The following is a 12,678-nucleotide window of genomic DNA, read 5'->3' on the forward strand; positions in this document are numbered from 1 at the left end:
TCAACTAGGGACACATGGTGATAAGCTTTGTGATGAGACCTCCAGTCAACGTTCATACCCTCATCCACACATACTCTGGGGGATTTGGAAACTTGTAAACTAGACTAATCTTCATGCATTTGGACTGTGGGAAAAAATCCAAAAACCTGGAGGACACCCACCAAGCATGAGGAGAACCTGCAAAATCAGACACTGAGGCGGGAATCGAACCCTCAACCCTGGAGGTGCTATTATTATTATTATTATTATTATTAATAATAATAATAATAATAATAATAATAAAATGTGGTGCATGAATATATATGTATGGGTCATGGTGGTGGTGATGATGAAGAAGGTTCGTGCATGGTAATTTGGGGGTATCTTGCCCATTTTTACCCCCCTTTATAACACTTAACTTTGCTGAGCTGACATTTTCTGTCCATTTCAAAGCTCTTGCGTAATAAAAAAAAAACATTGTTGCGTCACTGCTGACTCATGCTTTTTTCACTCTATAATTTTCTATTTGATCCGGTCTGTGTCACTTCCAACAAAGAAAAAAAAATTGACCCTAGTGCATGGACTGTCTTAATATCGTGCGTGCGTGCATGCGCGTGTGTGTGTGTGTGTGTCCGGAGGTGATGTGGGCTGAGCAGGAAGCGCGGAGCAATTACAACCACTTGTGTTGAAGGAAAGAGAGAGTGGTAAGGGAGGGAGGGAGGATTAGAGAGAGAGAGAGAGACGTGCGTGTTTGGGTAAGTGTGTAGAATATTTTTTTTGGCGTCAAAAGAAAAAAAAAACAACTACGCAGACACAGATATAAATAGTGCTGTGTAAGGAGAGGATGTGAACCCTCGAGAGTGTTCGGTGAAGCTGAGAGAGAAACCTGACGCCCGAGAGCATGGAAGTGAAAGAGCAGCGCGCGGACGGAGGCGAGACGCACGAGATTTATACCATGCTCGTGGAGCCAGACGCGTTAATGCGCAACCAGCGCAGGCTCCGGAGGGAGATCTGCGTCAGCCGCATCGTCCTCATCGTCCTCCTGGGCACATGCATGGCGCTCTGTGCCGCTTTTTACGTTCTGCAGGTCCACGGAACCAAGGTGCGACACGATTATTTACTTTTATTCTTTAGTTATTTGGTTGACGGGATCATAATTCATAATAAATTCATCATAAATCCAAAAGGATTTTTTTGCGATATGTATGTCAAATGTCAAATGCTTGTGTATATATACACTGAGCATACTCATGGTAATTAATCATTAATCATGGTGGTTGTGGTGTTTTTAAACCTGAAACCTTCCAAACATATTTTAACCTAAAATACAAGCTGAGGCGCGTGCACAAGTGCGTGCAACAGGTCATAGCCGGTGGAATGCGCACCTAACCACAGGATTTTGATGTATGACGGAATGATGCAAGATAGGACTAAATGAAGTTTGAAGTTAAGAATGAGGTGCGAGATCTTCATTGTTAGTGTTTTTTTTTTTTTTTTTTAAAGGTATTGCGCAACTTACCTTAGCCGGCTGTGAGAATTAAACCTGGGACTTTCCGAACCGTAGTCCACTGAGCAACCTCTGGCTTATGTGTGTTTTTTTTTTGTAAATAGGAATTGATCCTGCATGACTTAAAACGTTCAAACCCTAACTCTATCGTGGTGTCATGCATCAATTCAGAGTCTTGTTTAATGCGCTTGTTTTATGCCCCCGGCTATGGCTTGCACCGGGCCGTGGTGGACCGACTCACGTGCGCCTCAGCTTGTATTTTGGGTTAAAATGCGTTGCTTTGACATCGTGGATTAAAAACAAAACAACATAAAATCAGTCCAAATAAATCGACTTCCAAATATTCCAAATATGTGCTCAGCAGAGAAACGTATGAGCAATACCTCTTCAAAATAAATAAATAAAGATCCTGCATCTTATATCTTATCTTATAACCTAATTCCCATCGTCCTGTGGTGGTATCGTGCATCAATCCATCACGGTTTGGGTTATAGGTGCTCAGGAGATCGATCCTGGTTGGATTGCGCAGTAAAAGGGGTCACGCGACGCCCCATGGATATTGACAAAAAAAGAAAGAAACAAACAAACAAACAAATAAAAAGGGTTTCCTATCCCTGGCTGAGTTAGAATTGATCCAGAACCTAAGTCTGGTTTTACGCAAGTGTGTGTCCGTGCTTCCTTTAAAAGTGCAAAAAAAAAAAAAAATCATAACAAAAAAAAATCTGCGTCCGAATACCGCGAAACGCATCATTATATACACACTCATCCCTGTACACACTCATCCCTCTCATTATTTATCTTTAACCACATTCTTCTCATTGTTATAAAGCTTATCGTTTGCGATCATAGTCACCCCCCCCCCCCCCCCAATGTTTTAAATTAGAACAGAATGCAGAAGAGGCTTTTTAAAACCCCACTTCACTAGAAAATCTAAACACTAAATACTTCTCATACCTGCCGGTCATAAGGTGTGTAATGAGGTGTGAGATTCAATAATGCATGCCGCTAATGGCACAGGGAAGCTCTGGGAATTATTTTACATTAGATTGTTGCAAACATCTACACCTGATTGATATGTAATTACTGTTTCTTCAACTCCTCTTTGATGTTTTTCCTATATCTGCATCTCTCTCAAATTAAATTGAATTGTCTCTCTTTCTTTCTCAATCACTATCTCTCTTTTCCTACATCTGAATCTCTCTCTCTCCTTCAGTATCTTCCTCTCTCTCTCTCTGTCTCTCTCCATCTCTGTCTCTTCTTCTTACTTGCTCTCTCTCTCTCTCTCTCTCTCTCTCTCTCTCATTCTCCAGAAGGGTTTTATTGGGATGAAAGTTAACAAAAAATTACATTGTTGCCAGGGAAATGGATTGACTAAAAGATTGACTAAGTTATAAGTAAATAAAAATTTCATATAATATATATATGTATAATATATAATAAAATAACATAATTCGTAAACTATATTTCTCTCTCTCTCTATATCTCTCTTTCTACTTCAGTATCTTTCTCCATCTCCACCTCTCTATCTTTGCCCATCTCCATTTCTCTCTCTCAGCCTCTCTGTCTATTTCTATTGCCCTCGAATTCCCCTTAATCTCCATCTCGCCTATTTTCACCTATCCTTATTTCTGTCTCTCTCTACCTCTATATCGATGTCTCCATTTATTTTCTTCTCTTAGTAGCACTGATGTTTTTTTTTTCCATCTTCACTTGTCTGTTCTTCTTTATCTCCATCATTCTGTTTGTCTCATGCTATCAACATCTCTCTATTCTCACCTCGCTACTGTATCTCTACCTATATCTCTCTTTGCATTTCTTTGTCTTAATTTTTTACATATTTTACCCCCCACCCCCCTCTCTCTACCTCACAATCGTTCAGTTCTCTATATTTCCCCATATTTCTGTATGGATGTATCTATCTCTACTACTGTCTTTCACTGTCACAATTTCTCTTTCTACATCTCTCTTTATTCTACTGATGTTTTAACCCCTCTCTCTCTCTCTCTCTCATGCACATTGAATTATCACCTATCGATCAGACCAGATGATCTGTTGAAAGAATGTGAGCATCTTCAATAAAAGCACAACATACTGTAGTGGCCACAGGAAGTCCTGCACATTTGGCTGTCTTTAGGACTATACAGGACTTATTAAAGTTTTTGTCGAGGAAAAGTGTTGGCTTCTAGAGAAGATTTAGGGAAGTTAATGACATTTGACAAGAGTAAGAAGAGGAAGAAGCAGAAGAACGGACACACATAACTAGTGAATATTTGCGCCAGAATCAGTATTATAGACGTAAATCTAATTTACATCTCAGTCACTTTTACTAGACGAGTCTAGTAAAAGAAAGGTCTGCCAGACAAGTCTGAATCATGATTCATGGGAACGACTTGGCTGTGCACGTTTCTGCACGTCAGCCTGATTCTGGAAACATGCCCCTGACATTATGCCAGTAATTTTATTATTATTATTATTATTATTATTATCATTATTTTCCTGTTGTTTTTGATCAACGCCAAGCAAACTAAAGCACACATTACAGCACCCCTTATTCAAAAAGAGTATAATGCATTTGTTCTGTGAATACATTCTACACATGCGCCTTGTATATTCCCTAAAATCCTTAAGTCCCCAAATAAAAAAAAGAGGTAATAGAGGCTGTGTCATATTATTGGAATACAACCAAAAAGGCATCAAGCAGAAATTTGACCTCTGTCTTCCTTAGAGTAATGTTTAGCTTGGCTTTTGTTTCATTGGTAGTATGCTTGGACTAAGGACTCCGGCGCGCTTAAACAGTGCTGAGGTTTAGGAAGGATTTCAGTAAATAAAAACTTTCCTTTTTAATCTCTTGTGTGTTTACTCACTGATCTATTGCTTTTGTGTTCTTTTAACAGCATATTGAAACCCCAGACAAGGAAAAGGCAAACGGTAATATGATCAATTAATGTTCAGTAGCATTCTGTAAAAGTTTTGGTACGTTTTTTTCTCCATTGCAAAAGAAAAAATATATAATAATAATAATAATAAAATTTCACTTTTTCCTCCATTTTTCCAGAAACGTTGGCAGAACGTCAAACTGGCAATAGAGACGAAAAGGTGGATGTTCCGATAATTCCCGTTGCCGTTGCCTACTTGAAACGTAAATAAACACTTCTTACTGTTAAACACCAACACTGTGTTGAACATGACAACAATAATAATCCCTAAATATTCACAAGCTCTGAAGGATGATATATACTGTACTGTACACTACCACTCAAAAAATCACTTTCTATCTCTTTTGTTATTCCTGTTTTTTATTACTTTATACACAAAAACACACAGAAATCTCCTTTGAACAGTTGATATTAAGTTTGTATCTGCTACTTTTGCTCTGTAAATCCTTAATAACGGCTCTAATCTGAGGTGCTGGTTGTTAATTGGTGATTTCTGAGGCTGGTGACTCTAAATGAGCTTCTCCTCTGCAGCAGGGGGAAGTTTTGGTCTTGCTTTCCTGGGAAGGTCTTCATGAGAGACAGTTTTATTATGGAGCTTGATGGGTTTTACAAACGCACTGGACACAATACTGTTCTTGACAAAACTGTTCCTGAAGAGTTGACCTGCATGTCTTAAAATAACAACGGACTGTTGTGGTATTTCATAATTTAGAAATCTTTAAACCAATACTCAAAGAAAAGTGGTAGTGTACGTATTATCCATCAGAGCTTTCATCACCTCGTTAAACTAATACAGGTTCACTACAGGTATGGAAAAGACTTGCTATCTAGCCTTGCAATCAGGGGAGCTGATCTGTATTATTAAATGGCGCTCACACAGCAGATGATGATTTTTTTTTACAGGTGTTTAGCCCACATCTGGGGAAAAAAAAACTTGGCTAAACTTTAGGTTTGTTCCTTACCTTGGTTGTTATGATTTTCTTACCAGAAAATCGCCATTGGGTCGGCTAAGTAAATACCAAGTAAATAGCAATTATAATGCAACAAAGGAGATAAGAATGCAACAAGCTGTGGGTTGTAATTTGCCTTAAGAATATATTTGTTGCTCAAACCCAAATACTTTAACCTGTTGAAACCAGCCCTTATTCGTTTTTTGAAACATCCAGATTCGTTTCTAATCTAAACAAAAAGCTTTGTTAGTTTCCCTTCTTCATGAATATAAGAAAGGAGAAATTAAATGCTTTTTTTTTTCCTGGAAGGTCACACTTTCAGTCTTGAGACCAATAAAGTGCACGAGTGCATGAAGGCAGAAAAATGAAGTGAGAGCTCGAAGCGTTTTTGCGTTGAGTCATCGAGGGACATGGGCTTTCTGGGGAAACACTAAGATAAAGTGTCCATTCACAGCTGATCGAGCTGCTGACGAAATCGCTTTACCACTGACAGAAGTGAAAGGTTGGTGGTTAATGATTAACTTAGTTTACGCACTGAACCGCAGAAGAGAGAGAGTGAGCACATGCCGTGTGTAGCGGTAGTGGCAAAGGTTAGAAATCTGAAACGATTATTCGGACTCGGTGATTTAAAATGCATGGACAGTATTGCTACTATTTAGCACTGATCCGAAAAACACCTGCTCATAAAAAAGATGCAAAACCATATGATATTACTTAACAAGTCTAGAACGTGGCGTCTTTAAATAAACTGCCAGTGAAGTTTCATAATTATCCAAAGCAATCAAATCTAAGCAGGGTGCAAACTGTGATACAATTCCTATGCAGGCTAGATGAGAAAAACAGTCAATATGTGGGTGAAAATAAACACTCTTGTGACGCTCCTGTCATTCAGCTGGGATTCTATTCTTAGAATTTTCCTAGCCAATCAGAATGCAGGAACCATGTTTTGCACCTCATCACTCATTTCCCACCCATTTTCCTCTAGCATCCCTGGCAAACAAAATATTGATTTTTTTTTTTTTATTATTAGAAAGATTGTAAATTCATGATTAAATCCTGAATATTTAGCAATATAAAAGTTAAACCACTAGAGTTAAACGACAAATATCTAAAAGAGGTATAGGTTAACTTTAAGCTCTTATCCAGGCGTAATTTACTCAACATCAGAGCTGGGCGGAGGTGGAAAGTTGAGGTTTTCTTATACGAGGTCACAATAGGTTTAGGTTTAGCTTTAGTTTATTTATAAAGCACAAAGTACATTTACATCATAACATCATAAAAAGGCTAAAAATACACGATACACATAAAAACGTAATAGGCACACACAAAATAACAGAAAAGAACAGAAAAGAACAGATGGGTTTTTAAAAGGGATTTAAAAATAGTCAAACTAGGAGCCATTCCAGAGACGAGGGCCAATAATCGAAAAAAGCACGGTCACCTCTACGCTCTAAATCTGAAGTGTGGAATTAAGAGGAGGCTCTGGTCGCAGGATCTCAAACTTATCAGGGGTGTATGATGGTGCAGCAGTTCAGATAGGTAGAAGGGTGCTTGCTGGTGTGACGATTTAAGAACAAATAGTAAAATTTTAAAATTAATTCTGAATTGAACAGGCAGCCAATGAAGGGCTTTCAAAAAACGAGTCACATGATCAAGCACTTTTTTTTTTCAAAAGAAATTTAGCACTCTGAACCAGTTGAAGACGGGCGATTTAAGCTTTAGAAACACCATAATAAAGAGAGTTGCAATAATCAAGGCGGGTTGTAATGAAAGCATGAATGGCCATCTCTAGAGTCTTATCAGTGAGAAAAGGTCTAATCTTTGTGAGCGTACGGAGCTGATAAAAGCTAGATCCAATCACGGTAGAGATTTGTTTATCAAGGTTTATTGTATCATCCAGCAGGAAACCTAAATTACGAACCCGTGAGGACCTAAAGGCTGATAGAGGACCCAGATTACGATTAGGGCCTTCATGTGTTCCGAAGGGCCAAACACTATCACCTCAGTTTTCTTTTTATTAAGGGATAAAAAGTTATGAGATAACCAAGATTTAACTTCATCTAAACAGGATAACAAAGTAGTCATGGCCAAGCCATAATTTTTCTTAAAAGGTAAGGAAATTTGCGTGTCGTCAGCGTTAAAGTGGAAAGATACCCCATGTTTCCTAAAAATGGAGTCCAGCGGTAGCATGTACAATGAGAATAGAGTGGGAGCTAGCACAGAGCCTTGTGGAACACCACAGGGAAAAGAAGAAGTCGATGAGGAAAAATCTCCTATTTTTACCACATATTTTCTGTCAGATAAAAATGACTGAACCCACTTTAAGACTATGCTAGAGAGACCCACCCAAGACTCTAGTCTATTTAGTAATATTGAGTGATTAATAGTGTTGAAGGCAGCTGATAAATCTAAAAGAACAAGTACACAGAATCCCCCCTAGGGAATTTATACTAGGTATGCTTTTCAGTATCAGTACTGATGAGTAAGTAAAATATTTGTCCTTATACTCAACTCTGAAAATAGTCTTAATGTTTAACCTGGTAAGCACATCTTGTGCCTTTTCCATCTGTGTATATATGGATTTAAAAATGTGTTTCTTCTCCTTTGCAGAACATACCTATTCAGCAAACGCAACCTTGAAATGGGGTGGTACTAGTGTGGGCTTGAAAGGTTTCAGCTTCAGTGACAGTGATGAGTCTCTGATCATCCCTCAAGATGGCAGGTACAGAATCGGCCTACAGATAACGTACAAAGGTGGAAAACAGGAAAAGCAGATCAACCTGGCTCACAATATCACCAAGATTTCAGAGTGTTCAGGGGGAATTGATCCCATTCCCATTCTGACCGTCCATGAAACCATTTACATTGGGGAATCCTGGATTAAATCTGTGTTCTCCGACATCATCCATGTTTTTTGTAAGGATGATAAAATCAGGGTGGTGGTGGACAACGCCAGTGTTCTCGACAATGGTGGACAACTGGACCTCAAATCCTTTCTCACAGTCCAGTTTATTTCTGGACTTTAGCAGAGCTGGCTCATCTTATTTACCAACTTATTCACCACCCTTATTCACTAAACTAATCAAAGCTGACTAACAAAGCTAACGTTCCAGAGTGTGATTGGACGGCTGTGACACATCTGTACTGTATTTTCCTCTGTACCCTTTTCTGTTCTCGGCTATTAGCAGGTGCTGTTTTTGTTACAGCTAAGTGAATCGTAGTAATATAATATCGTACAGTGCCTAAGTTTGTGTGTGTGTGTGTGTCCGTGTGTGTGTGTGTTGTAATGGTAGGCTTGGTAGGCTCCAGAAGATACACTGAAGATACACTACCATTAACTTGTCATAGGTCCATGTGTCACAGGACCGTAATGTTCCCTTGTTATTTGTACAAATTTAACCATTGTTTGATCATTTTTTTAACAAGAAGAGAATCAAGAAGTATTTAAATTAACTTTACATCTATAAAATGCAAAAAAATTGCCATAAGGCAACATTGTACCATAACTGACTGCCACAATTCTATAACACATTTGTTAGTAAGCGATAAAGTGACTTTAAATTAGATGTGATTTTTTAATATATTTTTTATTTGCACTACAATCATAAATAAATTATTTTAAACAAATATATAAGAATATGTAAAAGGTGTAAGAAATGTTTTAGGGACAAAGAACAAGTAGAGGGATTGATGTGATAGAGGTACAGCGGACACCATTCGGCTAAAGCATGGTATTGGTGCTAAAAAGTGTCTCACCCAGGTGAAAAAGGGAATTTTCAGATAGGGTCATATAACACCGGTTTTATAATACTTAATGCTTCTTATCTCCCCATTCATGATTAGGTTTTTTTGTATTGTAAATACGCATATAAATATAAAATTTTATATTTATAGCAGATAAAATTTTATATTTATAGCAGATAAAAAGAAACACATTTGTTAAATACAGCACTTTTCATGCCCTTTTATGTTTGTAGTGTCCATTACTTTTTTGAATTTCAATGATCTTAACTATCATTCAGATGAATTGTTGAGATATTTTACATGGTTACGGACACTACAGATTTTTAAAAAAAGCTATTTAATCTTTTACCAAACACCAATTTAAACCAAATTTTTACAGGCAGTGTTGGGTGAAAAGGAGTACTTGGATTACTTTTTTGATGCAATGAGTAATCTAATGCGTTAGGTCCGTCATTTAAGTACTCAGTTATTTAGTTACTTTTTCAAAATTGTAATCCGTTATTCCGACAATTTATGTAATCCGTGAGCCAGACAGCAGTCATTCCCAATTCCTTGTGTGTGTGTGTGTGAGAAAGTCGTCCTACAAGCCCTGCCCCGATACCCCCCCCCTTGTTAGTCCTGCTGTTATAGCCCTATCTTACTTATGCGCTTTGACACAAAAAAGTTTTCATGTTTTGCAATAGAAAAGTACTCTAACTAGTTACTTTTATCGGAAAATAATGCTGTAATGTAACTTTTTAATGACAGTTATTTTATAATGTAATTACGTCTCCCAACACTGTTTACAGGTAATTTGCTTCTATAAGCTTACACAAATTTTAGTATCGATACTTATAATGTTTAATTATTGAAAAAAAGATTAAAAAAGAATAATTCTATATTTTGCATTTTAAATGCAAAATATAGAATTATTGAAGTGAGACAGTATAACACTGAAAATGCACATATAAAATCATCGTACCTAAACAGCAACTTGTAATTTTTTAGGGAAGCAAGATTGGTCCTTTCCATGTTGTATAAACTCCAGAAGTAGCTTCTTTGTCCACACACATTTTTTTCTGTATTATATGTATAACATACATTAAAAACAAACAAACAATATAATCAGCACCAATATTGTTTTGGCCACATTTGAGATTAGGGCTTTTAAATTGATTTACAGCATCCTTTATAGTATAATGTTGCCTTAAAAAAAAAAAGTATATTGATTTTGTCAAAATGTTTAAATTAAAAAAACAAAACAAAACATGTAATTCCTAGAAGCTAAAAGTATCAAATGTCTATCATAGAGTTTTTTATTAATTTTTTTTTTGTATATTTCGTGATTATCTATAGTAACATTACCATACAAAAAACTAAACAAAACCTGGTGCTTAACTAAGCAGGTACCATTTAAGGTGCTGGTCATCGATAATGGAAAGGCCTAGAAGAAGCACCAACGCAGGAAGCGGTGTGTATGGCTAAAAACGTAGGGCTGCAGCCGGTCGCGCTAGCTAAGCACAAGCTTACTCAGGGCGTACATTTGATTCTTACCATCAAGATGTCAAGAGAAGTTACAAATAGGTGTGGTGTAGATATTCTGTTTCACCAAGCAAAGTTGCGCTAAGTTTCTGTATATAGGATTTAAGTCGCTAGACACCTGGGCGTATTTTAGTTGCTAGCTGCTGAATTCACACATTCGTTTTCGTTTGCAAAAATCCGATCAGAAAATATTTAACTTTCCTGAGGATTTTCCTTTAAAATTACAAAATTACATTCCAGTGTAGCCTTTACATTTAAATAATAAGTTTCGAAGGTGCGATATTACACTACATATTAAAAAGGAGTGAAAGAAGGCACCTTTAAAACTTAGTTATAAAATTCTTTCAGGGTCCTTTTAGTGTCTTTAAATGTGAATGAGCTACTGCTCCCTTCAGAGCGCCTTGCGGAAATGCATTGCTTTTGCCAGTCAGAACAGAGGAAAATTTAAGTCTCTTAAAATGCTAATCTAAGCTAGACAAAGGGTTACGTCAATTGTATTGTTCTAGTTTTCCTTGCCTGAGATGCCAGAGCGTTTTCCAGCATCCAGATAGTTCAGACTGCACACTCTGCTTCTATACAAAGGTACAACTTAAAATAGTCTCCATCACAAGCAGTGCACACACGCGCCATTGTTGAACCCGACTCTGGAATCCTCTTTGAAATTTTCCTTTGTTGCAGTTGATGGTCTCCTGCTGAGCTCCAGAATGTTTCAGAGATCTGACACTATTGACAAGAGCAAGGTGTACAGACGGATGAAGAAGTTTAAATAACGGAAAACCAGCGCTAAAGAAAAAAAAAAACAGTGCGAGACCGTTAACTGTGACAAAGAGGGTGTACTTAATTAAAACGATTTTTGCGAGATTTTTGTTTGTTGTATTTTAGCTACTGAGTTTCAAAACACCGCTTCAAATTAAAATGCCATGCTATGTTGTAAACGTGTGACTTGGTGAATGTTGAATGTAGCGGACAGTTCCGTTACACGATAAAGCTACGTTTAGCTGGTGCTATAGGCTGCAGCAATCTATATCGTATACATATATACAGATTTTCTGTATATATATACACTCAGGAAACAGTCACCATTAATTTTTTTTTTTGTTGCCCTGAGCCATGTTAAAATAAATTCACATTTTTTTATGAGATTAAATTATCCCGTCTCCTGCGGTCATGTGAAAACCTTACTCTCAGTTAAGTATGTGAGAAGTCGAATAAGCACTATACTATATATGCATAATATATACTTTATGGTATATATAGTATATAGTATTTACTTTATACTTTATAGTATACTTTATTCTTATTTATAATCCAGAGTATACAATATAAGATCTTTATATAGAAGAGCTTTGTTTTTTTTCCCCCTCTTTGCCTTACTGTATATTTAAGCAAATTACTTTTCTGTAGTTCTTTCACTGTTCATGTTATCTTATTAGTCAAGGTAAATGTGTGTTTAAACATGATTGAATGCTGTGTGTTGATGTTGGCTTTTTTTTTTAACAGTGTCCCGAAAGAAATTTGCAATAATAACAGAAGGTATAAAAAAAAGCTTTTATTATCCTGTTTGTATTTTTGCTCAGTGTGTATACTTTAATTTGATTCATGTAATGTGGAAAAAGGTTGTATGCTATTCTTTTTAAATAAAAACCTATTTTCGCTTGTGTTTCTGACAAAACTGGTTTCGTGAATTATTATTTCTGTGTCAGTTGCGTCAGTCCATGTCCTGCGTCAGTCCATGTCCTGCATCAGTCCATGTCCTTGATTATGTATTCTATACCAGTAAACTGGTGACATGATCATGAGCTCCCAAGGCTTACCCAAAAGCCAGCAGGTCCAGTCTGATCCCACAGAAAAGCAGATGTTCCAAACCCACCCAGAGCACTACAGTTAAAGGCTGTTGTTGGGGTCCAACAGGCAAAGAGCCTTTGGCCGCCGGCCCAGACTCCAGACACACCAGATCCAAATACGATCGAGCACACATGGGATGCACCAGCCAAACAAGCCCAATCAACAGAGGTGCCCAATGAAAAGCACGCCACCAGAG

At 37.3% G+C, this 12,678-nt stretch overlaps 1 protein-coding gene across 1 annotated transcript; it reads left to right on the forward strand.

The window, feature by feature from the left end:
* Positions 1 to 690: 690 nt before the first annotated feature.
* LOC128530598 (uncharacterized) lies at positions 691 to 12,309 on the forward strand. Its single transcript, XM_053504632.1, has 4 exons — positions 691 to 1,081; positions 4,381 to 4,414; positions 4,542 to 4,625; positions 7,983 to 12,309. The coding sequence occupies exons 1-4, from the start codon at positions 881 to 883 to the stop codon at positions 8,396 to 8,398; spliced, it is 735 nt and encodes a 244-aa protein (XP_053360607.1). The 5' UTR covers positions 691 to 880; the 3' UTR covers positions 8,399 to 12,309.
* The last annotated feature ends 369 nt before the right edge of the window (positions 12,310 to 12,678 follow it).

The sequence above is a fragment of the Clarias gariepinus genome, chromosome 9 (assembly GCF_024256425.1).
Source record: "Clarias gariepinus isolate MV-2021 ecotype Netherlands chromosome 9, CGAR_prim_01v2, whole genome shotgun sequence".
Lineage (NCBI taxonomy): Eukaryota > Metazoa > Chordata > Actinopteri > Siluriformes > Clariidae > Clarias > Clarias gariepinus.

Bases quoted from the DNA above. Each gene is read 5' to 3' on its own strand.
- LOC128530598 (XM_053504632.1), top strand. From the start codon at position 881: ATGGAAGTGAAAGAGCAGCGCGCGGACGGAGGCGAGACGCACGAGATT. The intron at 4,415-4,541 runs GTAATATGATCA...CCATTTTTCCAG, and splicing joins AGACAAGGAAAAGGCAAACG to AAACGTTGGCAGAACGTCAA. The intron at 4,626-7,982 runs GTAAATAAACAC...TCTCCTTTGCAG, and splicing joins TGCCGTTGCCTACTTGAAAC to AACATACCTATTCAGCAAAC.